General features: G+C 38.1%; 2 protein-coding genes across 5 annotated transcripts in view; both read left to right on the top strand.

Annotated features, from left to right (window-relative positions):
- The window catches only part of IQUB (IQ motif and ubiquitin domain containing), a 42,517-nt gene extending 35,067 nt beyond the window's left edge, over window positions 1-7,450 (top strand). For both annotated transcript variants that reach the window (XM_030549143.1, XM_030549142.1), the window contains 3 exons: window positions 230-478; window positions 4,521-4,706; window positions 6,537-7,450. In XM_030549143.1, the coding sequence (XP_030405003.1) occupies window positions 230-478; window positions 4,521-4,706; window positions 6,537-6,704 (603 nt within the window). In that variant the 3' untranslated portion in view covers window positions 6,705-7,450. The remainder of the gene's footprint in view (window positions 1-229; window positions 479-4,520; window positions 4,707-6,536) is intronic.
- Window positions 7,451-8,071: 621 nt separating this feature from the next.
- The window catches only part of LOC115644565 (V-type proton ATPase subunit S1-like), a 93,244-nt gene continuing 84,159 nt past the window's right edge, over window positions 8,072-17,156 (top strand). The window contains exons 1-2 of one of the 3 annotated variants that reach the window (XM_030549141.1): window positions 8,072-8,139; window positions 12,753-12,814. The gene's annotated coding sequence lies outside the window, so the exon portion shown is untranslated. Of the gene's footprint in view, window positions 8,140-12,318; window positions 12,815-17,156 lie in introns of those variants that run through there. The other 2 variants (XM_030549139.1, XM_030549140.1) reach the window with 2 other exon arrangements.

Raw genomic sequence — 17,156 nt, 5'->3', positions numbered from 1 at the left:
AGACTTGGGAATTGATCAAATGCGGCATTCAAAAGTTATTGTACTATGTACAGATAGAGAAATGCCATCAAGTTGCATGTAAAGCCTTAGCAAAATTAGCCAATAGTTGTATTGTGTACTGTAAGGCATGATATGTTCTTGGTAATGTTAAAACTCACTCATTTAATAGGAAGACATTCAGTCCTATATATATGTATAGTAGAGCATCTTTCTTATCATCCTTCTTCAGGTTCCACCAGATCCATTAAAGCTTTATAAAAACATTTATTTTTGTCATGGTTGCAAAAGTTACTTGCCCTCTACTGAATTCCCTGTGCCTGCTAATTCACGCACTGTCGGCAGGTGTCGCCGTTGTTGCAAGCTTGATAATGAGGCCCGGCGTCGAGAAGCCTTTTTGAAATACAAGCTTATGCTAAAAAATCTCAGAAAATCTGAAGCTGATTACCAGGATGATGCTAAAATCGCTCATGTAGTTCAGGTACTGTGTGAAAGGATAGTGTTGATAGTGAATATTAATGTGTTTGTGTTGAGCACCATTTTTTCCTGTTTCTGTGTATATATCACTGATGCTAACAGCAACTGGTCTAAGTTATTACATAGGGTGGTAGTTCTAATTTTAGACAGTGATAACCAAAAACTACATACATTTCTCCCTACAATATGGAACAAATGGTTCTCTCTGTAATAGATGAATACAAAGAAACACTCTTACTATCTTAAAGTATGGTTAGACTTTCAAAAGTGATTGTAAAATAATAAAAACAGGAAAGAGGAAGGAGGGTCTAAGAACAGGACCAGGAGTCAGGCGATCTGAATTTATTCTTAGCTCTGCAACGGACTGCCTCTGTGATGCCAGGAAAGTCACTTAATCTTACTATGCCACTGTATCATATATAAAATAAGGATAATTTATAATGGTGTTCTGAGTATTAATATTTGTTAAGCTATTTGAGATCCTCGGATGGAAGCTGTTATAGAAATACAAAGTATTATTTATTTTATTAAAATTACTAAAGTCTTCCATTGAGTTCTTGGGTAAAGAAAAAGCAGAGAAGTCCAGTTTTGAGCCTTCGATCTTACAGTTAGTAGAAGATTTGGATCTAGAGGTTTCTGGATTTTTTTATTTTGTTTTGCATGTATTTGTTAGAATTAAGATTTACTTAAATTAGTTTCACTTTTCTAAACTACTTAGTATCTTCTATAATCCTTGGCAATTATATGATTAATCAATGAACATGTTAACATTTGGAACAACCTCCTCATTCACACACACTTAACCTTTTTTAAAAAAAAACCTTAGTTGTCAGTATTTAAATTAGTAGGTACACTCAAAGCACAGTTATCTAAAGTAATCCAAAAGCCCAAGATTAGCAGAATTTTCTCAGGGTTTTGGCACTAAGAAACTACAGTATCAACAATAGAAGCACACTTTCTGACTATTTTCAGTGTGTAAAACATATTTCATATCTTATTGTAGTGCTTTACCAAAAATGCTATAATAGAAGATTAGGCTTCTACTATTATCCATGCCTATGTTAAGAAATATTATACAAGTAAATAGATTATACAGATTCTGTTTGTTCTTATTAAGTACTTTTCCTGTTTAAAAATACTAAAAAGAGAGTTTATATTCTTTGTACTGGCGCTAAATTACTGCTTGCCTTAAAATTTGGCTGTTCTCCAAAGCCCAATGACAAATTCTCACTCTTGGATCTCTGCTTCATGCACATGACTCATGGAATTTCCCCAGCTACAGTCTTGGGCTGACAAGCAATAACAGGCAAGTACATGCCTACCTCTGCCTGGAACACTGGTGGCCACTAAATGCCCCCACTCATTCCTTTTTAATGACTGACAGCAAGGGGTTCTCTTCAGCTAGTGATGGCAGCCTAGCCTTGGGAACTTCACAGTAGCATCTGTGGATATGGAGTCTGTGCTTCCTCTAGTACTATTTATGCAGCTGCCACCCAGGTTTGTTTAGTATTCTGAACATGCATCAAGGAGAGGTTGAGGGTAATAATGAGTCTTATTACCTGAACAAATATGATTAGCCAGAGGAATCTCCAGAAGCACTCCAAATTTCCAAAGGGGATTGAGGAGGAGGAAGAAACACCAGCTTCTCTCCCTCTAATGCCAGGATGGATGAGAGCATCCTATTCATTTTAGAAACTAAAAAGCACTACACTTATCTTTTGTTGCCAGCTTGATAAGAAACTTTACCCCTTCTTACTAGATAAGGACCTAGGCAAGTTGATGGATGCATTTGTCATGTTGAGACTGGATTTCTATACATTGTTGTTTCTGAAGCTTAATGCTAAACGAGTGGAAGCAGTTCTAGCTGGTACAAAATGTGGCTGACCATTTCTTCCATGGTTTCAGCCACCATGGACACCTCAAAATTCCTCCAATGTGAAAAATCATTCTGGTTAAGGTTCAGTCAACTTCCACTGCCAGTTTAAGGCCTTGATCTTAATCTTCAAAGCAATTAATAGGTTAGGTCCTAACTACATTCAAGATTGAATTTCCATCTGTGAGCCACCAAGGCAATTTCACTTCTTTGGGACAATGAAAATCACAAAGCATTTCAGAGTAGAGGTCAAAGCAATCTGTCAAGGGGACCCAGCTGTGGAATGGACTTCTAGAGATGATATAGATTAATCCATAGTCTGACCACCTTTAGGAAATACAGCAAAACCATCCTGTCAGATCAAACTTTTCCACCATAACCAGAATGATTTTTCTTCAACATCAAATACCCGTCTTCTGAAGGACAGAACTTATCTGTAGCAGAATTTCTTTAATCTGATAAGGTAGAAGAGCCAAGCACTATTGCCAGTCTAAATTACTTGCAAGGACCTCATATAAATATGGTAAGAAGTGGCACTAAAATGACAGCAAGTTCAAGAAGCATTTGTGATATGCAATGTGGCATTAAAAGAAGCTACTGCTTGGAATAGATGCTTGCTAATATGTCTTGTTGCTAGTATCTGACTTTCAACAAAAAGTACAGTAATAACTCAAGGACTTGCTATGAAATGGAAAAAACATATTTTGAAAGTGAAGGTGGAGATGAGACCAACCTTAAGAAGGCTAAAGAAAGTGGGGTCTGTGGGACCAGCTTTAACGAGGCTCAGTAGTGTGGGAAGTAGGGTACACAGCCTTAGCACAACAGAGGCAAAAAGGTTCTAAAGCCAACACATTCAAAGAACCCTTTTGTTTTTCTTCAAGTCAAAGGTCTCAGTGGTAGCAGGACCAGGTTCTGGATTTGGAAGCAAGATGCATGAGAGTATAGGGTGCGACATTTTGCAAGAGTATTGACTTGGAATGATTCCAATCACCCCCTGTGAGGAATCTGATTTGTTAACATGTAAATGCTATTATTTTATTAAAGTCAAGTGATTTATTTTTGGGAGAAGGGAAGAAGGACCTACTTCATGCTTGGTATGGAAGAAGCCTTACCTCAAAGTCCATTGGCCTAGTAAAGAATCCTTTTGACTAAATCTTTCCTTCTTTTTTTCCATTACTCCAATGCAGAGAAAACTTGGTGATGGAGTATTTATTATAGAAAAGTTTGCCAAAGTTCAACATTAACTGTGGCCCCAAATCACTTTTTGCTTCACAGACTATTTTAAAATAATTAGTGGTGATGTCAGATGACTAGTAATAAATGAAACAAAGTGAAATAAGTATAGGTGAAACATGACTTTACAGAGGGGAATATCAGATTTAAGGTCTGTATATAAAGAACTTACAGTACAAACTGGCCAACCACTAGCTATTTTTAAATCCTGCAGCATCACTGCAGGATGTCACAGTTCCATGGAGAGAATGAGTAACAATATCATTACACAATAACTAACTCTTTGTAGGACAGAAGCAGAGGGGTGAGAAGGGAGAAGTGCAAAACCTGTCATGCTTATCCAGGGGATGAGCCTCTTGATATTGTGCATCCTGAGTTACTTGGATTTTGCCCCCTCCCAGTCCTCCAGCCCAGGTTATTCTGGCTGTGTGCTGAGTTTGACTTCAGTAACATAGAATGGTACCATAACTTATTTATTAAATTTAAACTAATTATGTACTCTAAAATACAAATATAAAGGAAGCTGATAAAGGAGAAGGATCAGTTATATTTATTAATGAGCAAGTACCAAACAAGTAGGGATCAGCATACACAGGAGCAGGGACAATGTAGATTAAATATAAGAAACTTTAAGATTATAAGCAATGAAGCAACCTGTCAACAGAAGATATAGGATTGCCATAAACAGAAATAATCCAGAATAAATTAGTATCTGATTTTTAGGGATGATCTAAGAAGAATTAAATCAATCCTGCCACGCCATACTCTAATAGGGTAGGCTAGATGACTCACATGTTTACCCTCCTCTACCCAAAATTATTCTATGGCATGTACACAAAATAATTCTAATTCAAAGCATTTCCTAAGTGGTGGCTAGGTAAGGTGAGTTGCTGGTAGAATTAAGCATGTTTTATTCTTCTCAACCTGCTTTCAATTACAGCAAAAAGATCTACAGTACATGGTGGAGAACATTTGGGGTTGTCAGTCAGCTCTTAGTGCCTGGGATGATCTCCATGATTTGGTTATGGTCAGATGGGATAAGCACTGTGAATGGTCTCCATGGAACACAGTCCTCCTCAGTAAAGATGAGGCAAAAGCACATCTCAAGCTGCATAACCTTCAAGAGGTAAAATGGAACTAATGCAATTTTTCTTCGTATATTTTGCATTTTATTATAATCATGTGACTAAAATTTTGCACTTAGGTCCTCTGTATCTCAGTTGGCCCATTATAACTGCATCATAAAAATAGTCCTGTATATAATAACTACCCCTTTGTTGAGATCTTTGTAAGATTGACCACATCTGCTTTTTCAGAAGGATGACTGACACTTATTTGAGTTTTGATCACCTGCAATTAGACTATAAAAGCTTATGTGCTATTCTGAGTTGATGATGTCACAACATCTGCTATTCTCTGTTATCAAAGATCAATTAAAATAATTTGTTAAGGAAATCCTTGAAACTACTGCCTTGAAACTGTTACATATAAGGAAAAGTCCTCTATCTAAAGGTACAGTATCCTGGCAGAGGTCCCACTCTGAGGAACCTGGACTTAATACAGTGAAATATTTAGTATTTCAAAGCTCAAGAGATTTCTTAACAACTAGATGTATCAGGTAAAATAGGTTACAGTCTTTCTTCTCTAGGCTACTGGTTTATGTTGGTAGTGTCGTAAGATCATTGCTATGTAGTGGCTGTTTGGTGGCCAGTTCAGTTCTTAGTGGCATATGGCACTACTTAGTGGCATTACTTTTTAAAAGATAAAATAAATTTCAAACTGGAATCTCTGAGTTCCTTCCTTGAGTCCTCACTCCTGCATTAAATCAACAAGGCTGCTCAGGAAACTGGAATCTCAATTACTCCTTTGTGCATATTGTTGTTTATATAACTGGCAGTATCCCTCTTACCTCTGTTTGGCTGGCAAAAGTTCTGATTTTGTGGCTATCTTGCCTGATTGTACCAATCTTGACGTCATTAGACAAAGGAACAGTCTCCACTAGCTGAGGCCCCAAATTTAAGTTTGTGTTTAAAATGAAAATTAACCTCACCCAAAATATTTTATAGATTTTTTTTTACTTAATTTCAATTTTAAAAGTTTAAACATTTCCCTTCTAATAGCTATCCATGCTACTAGTGATGAGAGTAGGGAGACTAAGAGACTAACATTGCATTTAATGTCAGAGTTAATTTGTTATGATTGTATGGGTTGCTAATCACCAGAAATTTAGTAAGGTATGTGAAAGTAATTTCATTAACAACACTCCTGGATTGAACTACAGTTTGAAAACTGAAATTCCAGTGCTGCTTCAATTAACCCACAGCATTCTTTGTGTATTTAATCTAATTATTCTCATATCAAATTAAATGTAGTACTGTATCTTGTAGACATTTCTACCTTGTAGAATATTGGGTAATTGATTGAACTTCTAGAAATAGAACACTGGATCAAAACCAAGGCTGCATAAAAATGCTACAAAATGGTTTAAAATGGTATGCCCTGATGAGCATTTATAAAAGCTTCAGTCCAATTCCAAAGAAGGTAAAGTTCTTAGAAATGCACAAGTTTAAGCATTGCCAGTCTCTCCCTGATTTTCAAAATTTTAAAATAATAATAAAAAATGAATTCACATCACTCAAAAGATAATAAGGAAATGTAGAGAGACCTAGTCTGGGGAAATGCTGAATGATTTTAATAGGAGTTTCAGGCAGTTATCACTTCACAGGAGGCACTCAGTACCTTCCAGACTGAGGCCTTAAAAGACTGCTATACAGGACTACCTTCTGCTGTATCTTACTGCATTAAGTAACATGTCTGGATTTGAATGTTATGGTTTGGTTTGTTAAACAGTTTGTAGGTCACTAGTGCAGTGTTTATACTATACAGGATATATAGCAACATATAGATAAGAAATTTTGATTGCATTTAATAAAATTTGGATTTTCTTACCTTTCAGGCATATGAAATGGTATTTATTCACAGGATAAAGCACAAACATATCCTGGCAAAGAACTATTTCTCTCAGATTCCAGAGATAGCATCATTTTTGCATAAAGATGGTGATCAGGCTCATACAAATGAACTGTTAATAACTAAGCCTATCCCTGCTGGTTCAAAAGCATAACTCTTCAGACATAAAGCTGTTATCTGAATTATTGATTAACATGACTAACTTAATTGGAGTAAATAATTGTCCTCTTTCATCTATAGATTAATTGTACTTGGGGAACATGTATCAAGATAAACTTCCAAGGATCCAATACTCTGATCCTGACCACTTATTGTAATAATTGCATTTCATGTTCTGTGACTGCAAGCCTGTTAAGTTTTTAAACATAAAATAAAACATTTTTAGAATATAATTTGTAAAATTTATCATAATCATTCCATGAGCTCTTCAAACCTGAGGTTGTCGTCTTGTATCCTTAAGTGTCTACTGCTACTGCAATATAAATAATATTGAGGAGATTTAGAGAATTTCCTTTATACACAATTTCTATTTTAAACAATATATACTACTAATAAACCTTTTTATAATATTTTAATTAATTTCTTCTGTGTTTTAAACAGGTGAGGCCTTTTGGTCAAAAACAAAAATACGTAATCCACATTCAGCTACAGATTTCATTATCTGTCCCAATATAGGCCCTTTATGTTGCAAACATTTGTGCACAGGAATAACTTAACACACGTGAGAGTACTCCCTGTGAGCTTAATGGAACTACTCATATGTCAGTGTTTGTAAAATTGTGGCTGTATTTTGTAATACCAAGAATAGATTGTTTGGGACATGTTAATCTCTTGGTTAACTCATCTGAAGTTACAGCAGGAGTCAGTTTTCTCCCTTAAATATATGTTTACTTATGTCATTTTCCCCTTTGTATTTCTGTTACATAAATTCAATAAAAAGTTACATTAAATTGTTTTAAAGTTCTGTTCAGTTGTTTCAAACCACTATTTTAGGCATTTCTTTGGCCTCAGTCTCCAAGGGCTTACTACTTTGACTAGTATAATTGTCTATGGTAAAGTAGAGGCACTTAAAAGTTGAAATAAGTAAATATATATTTAGGAGCAAACCATATTAGAACAGCACTGTGCATTCACCAGGGACTTAAGACCAGATCTAACAATGCCTATTAAAGTCAACAAAAGTCTTTCCATTTACTTTAATGGGATTTGGCCCCTAGGTTGCAATCCAGCAAAACACTTAAGCACATGCATAATTTTAAGCACATAAGTAGTCCAGTTGAGTTAAGTTCTTTGCTGGATTTGGGCCTTTATACAAGACTGGATGCCAGGAATGGACATCTGTGAGCCAGAAAATAGGCTCTTTTAATAAAAAAAAAAAAGGAAAAGTTGGGAGGTGAAAGGTCATGTCCTTCAGCAGCAGCTCTAGGAACTACAAGCTGTGACATGTTGAGAGAACTTCCTGGTTCTTGCCAAGAAGTACTATTGCCCTCCAAGCAGGAAGTTTCAGCACTGATTGAAGTTGTGAGAACGAAGCAAGCAAGCAGAGAGGAAGCTGCTGAACTGTTATCCTGTTCTACGTTTCTTTACAGGTAGGACCAAAAAGGGCTTAAAGAGTACCCTGAGAGGAGTTTAAATGATAGAAAATGAGAACATTGGCTTGTTTGTGTTGAGGTTTAGTTAGTGTGGGAATTAGAACATATTTGTAAGAGGGTTGAGTTATACAAAGTCCCCTCTGTCCTTCCAGCAGGAAGTTTCAACACTGACTGAAGCTGGAAGCACAAGGCAAGCAAGTAGAGAGGAGGCTGCTGGATAAAACAGAATAAAACTTTGTTCCTGGTTGTTTGTCTAAGTGGGTTTGGTCTGAGGTGATACACATGCACACATAACACAGGCCAAGTTTCCTAAAGTTGTGTAAAAAGCCCCAAGGCAGACTTATCCTATCTTGAACAAATTCATACTGGGTCAGTTGTACGGGAGAGGGGCTACAGGTGAAAGCAAAAGCATGAATCCTGTAGATATCATTCCATCCTTTGATAAATGAATACAGTATATTATTTTTTCTTAAAAAGTAGCCATTAAAAAATAGACCCTCATATTTGGTCCGCAAGGAGCATGAGGGAATTAGTTCAGGCAAATCTGGACTCAGCTGCTGGTCTCATAATTTGTGTGTGCCATCCGCATCTGGAGATTATAGAATTCACAAGAAAACAAGTGTTTTGGTCCAGTGGAGGAAAGCTCATTTGCACAAATGCTTTGCCTGTTGGTCTTTTGTATACCTCTGAGTCTTTAATGATGCTTTGTGTAGTATCTGTTTAGACATGCTTTTTAGGCTTCCCATGTGTGTAAATTGCTGCTAAATTCTGTTGAAACTGAACTGAATTGGATACTTGACAATGTATCTGAGACAATGGCTGGCTGATGGACTCATTGAGAATGAAATTTCTAGCCTTTCAGCTCACAAAGCGAAAAGACTAGGAGATTGTACTTGTACAAGGTCAAAGCTTCAGTCTTTCACTGGACTAGCTTTAAAATGGCTGTTTTGAGCCATTGTGGGTTCTAGAGGGTTGAATTTTGGAGAACATGAGACACCAATATAGAACTTAATCAAAAAAATCTGACAAAGGTGCTCATAAGTTTGAAATCCTAATTAAGTCACATCATTAGGATGGAGCAAAATATAGCCATCATAAATTTGAAATAGAATATGTGCTAGTGTCATTTAAGCACTCAGGACTGCAAATAGTATCCAAACCTAGTTAGACATGGCCTGTGTTGTTGTTCTTTTAGAGCAAATAGTTTTAGCTTTTCTTTATTGCTGCTTTTATCATCTTCCACATTTTAAAATGTTTTCCCATACATTTACTGGAATTACCATAGTAAGAAGAAGGCTTTTCACCTTTTTATTTCTTATAATATCGTTTACATGTATGTTATAAAAAGGATTTTTACTTTAGGATTTTTTTTTAATCTAGTTAGCTGTTCATATGGTTTTTGGCTGTTAATGTAAGTTAATTCACAAATGCCATCAAAACAAAACAAACACCAATCTGTTGATGAAGTATTAAAAACAAAAGAGCTTTTGCATATGCAATAGCAGTAGGGGCAGGTAAAGCTGACAGAGGGGTATGAGCCAGGTTCAAGTTATTGTGATCTCCAATATCTTATATCTTATTTTGTTCCACATAGTAATACATAATCTAGATCCATTTTAACACAATATTTAATAGTTCATTGAATGGCCTCTGCGTATTCCCACTCTTGAAAGCTCCAACAGGCATAGCTAATTTAGAGCTTGTCTACATGGGGACACAGGAAAATTAATCTAAATTAAATAAAGGTGTGAATTTAAGGTGGGTTAGTTAAACTGCATTAACCCCCTGTGCAGACACTCTCATTCAGAATTGAAATGGCTTTAATTCCATTTAGCTTAATTATCTTTGTATTTGAAACTCCTATGTCTAAGTGCACCAGCAGGGTCTACATGGACTAATTAATGCATACTACATTAGCGTGTTTTAGAAATCACAACTGCATAGTATATATTACCCCACCATGTAGACAAGCCCTAAACTTAATCCAAGATTATGTTAGTAAGAAGGAGGTGGGGGTATAAATTGAGGATCTGTCTCTGCATTTCAAACCAGGAAGTCATTTCAAGTATGTTTTAGAAAACATAAGCTGCTCAGGGTAGGGTATCTTACCTATTTTGTAAAGGATTTTCCACACTTCTGACAGTGCTTAAGTAATTAATAATAGCCTTGTGCTTATTACTTCTGATTATACAGCTGGAGTAACACAGGCCCAGATAGTAAGCCTGATAACACTGAAAAATCACCTTTCTCATGTGGAAAGATCAGCCAGCTTGGCAGTGGCATTATCAACACTGCCTCCGGAGAGGGTTGTCTGTAGGTTCAAGAATGCACATGTGAGAAGAAGACGTGGATTACGTGAGCAGGCTGAAGTTGGAGCGTATGCATATCAACACCCCTCCACACACAGAGAGAGATCTCCAGGGAGGTCCCCTGGGACATTACCGACTCTTTTAAGGTTGAAATTCAGGCTGATCAACAGGGAAGAAAAGTATGCTCTTCCTGAGGTCATCACAACAACAATCAGACAGCTGATGGTCCTACTTTCCCTGAGCTGGTCCCAAGGAAAGTGAAGACAAAAACACTACAGACCAGCCAGTTGACTGGACGACAATGCCCACTAGTGTGATGGTACCTCAGCTGAAAAATGTTGTGTGGTTCACCAAACTGCAGTCACTGACTGACTCTAAAGCTCTACAATATGATGGGGGTTAATTTAGCTAAAACAAATCAGGAAAAAGATCTTGGAGTCATCCTGTATAGTTCTCTGAAGATGCCCATGTAGTGTGCAGAGGCAGTCAAAAACGCAAACAGGATGTTAGGAATCATTAAAAAGGGGATAGAGAATAAGACAGAAAATATATTATTGCCCTGATATAAATCGATGGTACACCCACATGTTGAATACTGTGTTGAGATGTGGTTGCCTCATCTCAAAAAAGATGTACTGGCACTAGAAAAGGTTCAGAGAAGGGCAACTAAAATGATTAGGGGGTTGGAGAGGGTCCCATATGAGGAGAGATTAAAGAGGCTGGGACTTTTCAGCTTGGAAAAGAGGAGACTAAGGGTGGATATGATAGAGGTCTATAAAATTATGAGTGATGTGGAGAAGTAGATAAGAAAAAGTTATTTACTTATTCCCATAATACAAGAACTTGGGGTCACCAAATGAAATTAATAAGTTTAAAACAAATAAAAGGAAGTTCTTCTTCACGCAGCGCACAGTCTACTTGTGGAACTCCTTGCCTGAGAAGGTTGTGAAGGCAAGGACTATAACAGCGTTTAAAAGAGAACTGGATAAATTCATGGAGTTAAGTCCATTAATGACTATTAGCCAGGATGGGTAAGGAATGGTGTCCCTAGCCTCTGTTTGTCAGAGGGTGGAGATGGATGGCAGGAGAGAGATCACTTGCTCATTACCTGTTAGGTTCACTCCCTCTGGGGCACATGGCATTGGCCACTGTCGGTAGGCAGGATACTGAGCTAGATGGACCTTTGGTCTGACCCAGTATGGCCGTTCTTATGTTCTTATGTTCAGATCCAGCAAGGAGAAAAGCGATTCCTTTTTCTTTTCCTGAATAATTTTTTTTTGTTGGGTTTCTTTAACAGAACACTTGGGCACAGATGCCGGCCAGGAGAGACTTGTCCTAGCTCTTTAGGGTGTGGAGGGCCAATAATAGCATGTGCGCATAAGCCCATAGTACAAGTTATAATTGGTCATCAATCAACCAAGGTTCCAAGCAAATCTTACCACAGATCATTAAAAGTTCTAGATATGTAAAGATTATAGCCTTAACCCATTCTTTCTACAAGGAAAAGCATAAACTGATAAATAAGCTGCATAGTAATAGAATTATTAAGTAAACTATTCAGTAATTTGTATTTATATTAGTTTTGGGATTGTGCTCCTGTAATAATTTGATCAATTTTGGGTCTCGATTTTTTGTTAATCAATTTTAATACATACTATTGTTAACTCCTTGAATTGATTAATTTGGTTTACATTGTAAGCTCAATCTGATTCTTATATTATTTAGTACTTCAGGGAAATATAATAAATTGGTTTTAGTTGTTTATAATCTTAAAAGCCATAAAAACAAACAATTGTTTTTCTCAAATCAAATAATGAGGTAAAAATAACCTTAATTAAAGGGACTTTAATTAAACATTAACAAATCATTTCACTCAGGTCTTAGAAACCCTATTACGACTCCAAATTTGAGAAACCTGCCAAGACACCTGTGTTAGTCCCTTGAAGAGAAATTTTTTTAAGGTGTGTAGAAGTGTTTTTGAAGAGAGGTGCTTTTGACCCGTCTCTCTAAAATAGAAAGGTTCATAAAGGGTTAACAAGCTGAAAGAGGAAAAAGGAAGTTCCCTTCTGATCACTGTGCTCCCAGGCTGACAGTGAGATAGTGAAGTTTCCTGTTGAAAGAGTAGAGAAGTGCAGTCAGGCATACTATTCAAACAAGCCAGACACAGAAGTCTGGAGTAGAGGATTCACTAAGAGTTTTAGTAAAGCTGCAAGATAAAAAGCTTCACACTTTCAGTTTTGCCTTCATCTGTAACAAAGCTTTCATATAGAGAGGCTAAACTATCTTCCCTTTTTCTCTGAGGAAAATCTGCTTCCTGCACATGGAAGAAAACTGCTAGTCACCACAACTGGCAATATCAAATAGTAAGTGTTAAGTTTCTTTCACTTATACTTCCACTTAGGTTTTCACCCACATTGTGACAGGGTTTATTAACTCCTGTCCCTAACCATGAGGCAGCCAACTCATTTGAAACATGGAGCAGAGATAACTTACTTCCTTTACATGCCATTTAGAATCATAGGACTGGAAGAGACCTCAAGAGGTCATCTAGTCCAATCACCTGCACTCATGGCAGAACTAAGTATTATCTAGAACATCCCTGACGTGTTTGTCTAACCTGCTCTTAAAAATCTCCAATGATGGAGATTTCACAACCTTCCTAGGCAATTTATTCCAGTGCTTAACCAACCTGACAGTTAGGAAGTTTTTCCTAAATGTCCAGACCTAAACCACCTTTGCTGCAATTTAATCCCATTGCTGCTTGTCTTATCCTCAGAGGTTACAGAGAACATTTTTTCTTCCTCATCCTTGTAACAACCTTTTATGTACTTGAAAACTGTTCTGTCCCCTCTAAGTCTTCTCTTTTCCAGATTAAACAAATCCAATTTTTCCAATGTTTCCTCACAGGTCATGTTTTCTAGATTTAATCATTTTTCTTGCCCTTCTCTGGATTTTCTCCAATTTGTCTACATCTTTCCTGAAATGTGGCACCTAGAACTGGACACAATACTCCAGTTGAAGCCGTATGAGCATGGAGTAGAGCGGAAGAGTTACTTCTCATGTCTTGCTTACAACATTCCTGCTAATACATCCCAGAATGATGTTGGTGGTGGTTTTTTTCTTTTTTTGCAATAGTGTTAAACTGTTGATTCATATTTAACTTGTGATTCACTATGACCTCCAGATGTTTCTGCAATACTCCTTCCTGGGCAGTCATTTCCTAGTTGCACACATACAAAATGATTGATTGTTCCTTCCTAAGTGGTGTACTTTGCATTTGTCCTTATTGACTTTTATCCTATTTACTTCAGACCATTTCTCCAGATCATTTTGAATTTTAATCCTGTCCTCCAAAGCACTTGCCACCCCTTTCAGCTTGGTATCATGTGCAAACTTTATAAATGAACTTTGTGCCATTATCTAAATCATTGATGAAGATATTGAACAGAATCGGACCCAGAACTAATCCCAGCCAGATCCCACTTGATGTGCCCTTCCAGCTTGACTGTGAACCACTGAAACTACTCTTTGGGAATGGTTTTCCAGCCAGTTATGCACCCACCTTATAGTCTCCATCTAAGTTCTATTGCCCTAATTTGTTTATGCGAGACAGTATCAAAAGCTAAGGTCAAGATATGCCATGTCTACCGCTTCCCCCTATGCGCAAGTCTTGTTACCCTGTCAAAGAAAGCTATTAGGTTGGTTTGACACATTTTGTTCTTAACAAATCTATGCTGACTGTTACTTATCACCTTTTTATCTTCCAAGTGTTGGCAAATTGATTGCTTAATTATTTGCTCCACTACCTTTGACATCTAAATTGCTATCTACCTAGAGGGTAGGTCGTTTGATCAATCAAAATGGGAAAGACAAGATGTCAATCATTTGCAAGAGACCCTCAGCCAGCTCAGTGAGGATGTGGTGGCAGGCACTATATTGCATATATATACACTATATATCATATATTGCCTGTGGTTCCATCCTGGAAAGAGACAATAAACTTTGAAAGGGGAAAAGTTAATGGTTTGTGTAATGGGGTAGAGGGTCACCATCCACTTCGGGATGAGTGCACCCTGTCCCTCAAGCCACCCTCTGCCTCTAGGAAGTGAGGCCTAAAGGCTTAAGTCCACCAAGTGGCTTTTAGCTGTGGGGCTGTGCGGCCTAGCAGCCAGATTCAATAGCATATCCTGGATCTCGGGGCAGTGAGACCTAGCAGCCAGAAAAGGGGTGGGCCACCACCTGAGGATGGCATGGTGGCCAGAGTAGGGGGACTCAGGCCCTCTCTAATCCACTGGGTCCCAGCCCAGGCAGCAGCGAGTGAGATTGTCAGCAGGGATCTAACCACAGCACACCAACTATGGCTAGTTCCTCCGCTGGGCTGCTTCCTACTATGACTCCTGCATCCATGGTCTGAGTGACTTTGAGGTTCCTGGTTTTCTCTGCCTGGGCTGGTCCCGCTGGCTGTGAAGTCCCTGGGGTGCCCACAGACAGTGGGGCATCTGCCAGGATCTTGGTGTCTCTGGCTTCTCCTTTCAGGGGCTGCTGCAGCTCCAAGGTAGGCGCCTGTAACAGATATCCTTCCTCTGCAGTAGTCAGCTGGGCTACTTTCTTTTATACTGGTGCTACACCTCGAGCATGCCCAGTAGGAGTGCGGGGGTGTGATTTCCTCAGCCCACAGTGAGAAGTTAACACTTGGCTGTCCAGTGCGGAGTGAGTGCACCCCATCACAGTTTGGAGCAAGATTTAGACAGCCAGTGGATAGAAATGGATAAAGTAGCTGAGGATTTCAGAGGGATAGAAAAATTGCAGAATAGAAGGGAAGAGAATGAGTTGTTGGCAAAGAAGGATACTCTTAAATGGAGGTTAAGAGGAGCTCTGGCAGCTCCAAGAGCCCAAAGTGCCCAAGATGTTCGTGAGATGAACGTAACCCTTACATTGGATGGGTATGCCTTACTTCAGGGCCCAAATAAAAAAGAATTATTCAAGAAAGCAAAACAGATTGATTAATTTGGCTCCCTCGAGAAGAGAGATAGGTTTAACACACAAACTTCCCTAGCTGCTTTAGAAGGAGTTTCAGCAAATAAGATGAATTTTTTAAGGAGGACTTTAACCACAAACCCCAGGGTCTTCCGCCTTGCTTCCAGCGCACAGGTGCTTATTTTGACATGGGAAGGGGCTCAGAGTCTGGATGGCATGTGGGGGCCTTTGTTCCCCTCCCTCCCTCCCACGCATCAGAGCCCTTCCATGAGAGTGGATCAGTCCTCTTCAGCACCTGGGGCTCAGCAAAGTGGACCTTTCTCTCCAGACAGGGCTTCCTTGGTAGTAATACCCCTCCTCCCACCACCAAGCAATACAGCTCAATCCACTTCCAAAGGGAAAAGCTCCAATTTTCCTCCCACATGCTTAAATGGATAATCAGTTAACTTGGCAAGGAATTTATGCTTTCTGACTCTCCCTCTTCGCAACAGAAGGCTGTGTGCTCTTACAGAGATTTACCTCTTCATTACCCTCCAATTACATCTCAGAGGATGAGGAACAAAGGGTCTCCAAGTAACCTTTTTCCCTGCCTCCCACAGGCTGAGTCCCAATTAAGGAAACATGCATTCCCAGTTTGTGCCAAAAGGTAGTTGTAAATACAATGATAAAATAGGAATACAGATTAAATAGTTGATGGTAGCAAAGTTATTGGTAACCAACATTTGGTACCCAGCAAATACTTTCTTCAAAGGGAAATACAGTAACAGCTGGGATAAGAATTGCAATCTCTTACTCATTTTTTAAAAACAAAGCCCAGAATAAACACATCTGCTTTCATTATCTCAGGTTGCTGATGGATCTCTTAATATGCAGTGCCACCATCAATATGTCAGCTTCTGAATCTGTTTCTTGGGTCATATTCACACATAACTGATGACAGTCTTTTTTTCCCTGTCTGCAGACATTCCATTCATAAATGTTAGCTTATCATACCTATAAATTGTCCTCCTTTACAAAAGACATCCCTCTCTTCCTAACGTAGAGTCCTAAATTTAACTTCGTCCCACACAAATCTGGCATTCAGACTTTTTCTGTTCAGAATTATTTACATCAGGAATGCAGAATTATAAAATAGATTTTTTTTTAAAAAAAAGAAGGATTTAGATGCAAAAGAAATTAAGCCTACATCTACCTTGCTTACTATTTTTCTTGGGTCCTCCATTTGCGCTTTGACAGATTGAGGTAGGTGGGTTACAGACTCTGCACAGGATTGAAAAAGAAAATGTATAAATCTGGAGAAATGGGTGGGTGTAGGTTTATGAGTAGAAATTAAATATGGGCTTGGGAAATGAGCCTTTATATTCTTTTCATGTAATAAACTAAATGTGGCTAGAGAGCTGACAAAGGTAACATTTTATCCTCTTTCTTCATTATAAAACTGTAATAACACAAAAAACAGATTTGTCTGGGTCACAAAATTTGGAATTCGTACTGAATTTCAAACACCCCAATGTTCAGAGGTGTCTAAATATGGAGTTTAGTTTATGTGCAAATCAGGAAGTATCCAGGGAAAATATAGCAGTAAAATATATGTTTTCTTATTAGATAGCGTCAATATAGACATGTAGACTCCTATCTGTGCACCTTCTCGCCAGATAAATGAACCAATGATCACTCCTCACATTCTAGTTCAGTCTTGGTAAGTCATCTTTTGTGCAAACTCTCTCC

Source organism: Gopherus evgoodei, chromosome 1 (assembly GCF_007399415.2).
Source record: "Gopherus evgoodei ecotype Sinaloan lineage chromosome 1, rGopEvg1_v1.p, whole genome shotgun sequence".
NCBI lineage: Eukaryota > Metazoa > Chordata > Testudines > Testudinidae > Gopherus > Gopherus evgoodei.
The sequence above is the reverse complement of the archived record's forward strand: the minus strand, read 5'-3'. Positions and strand labels throughout refer to the sequence as shown.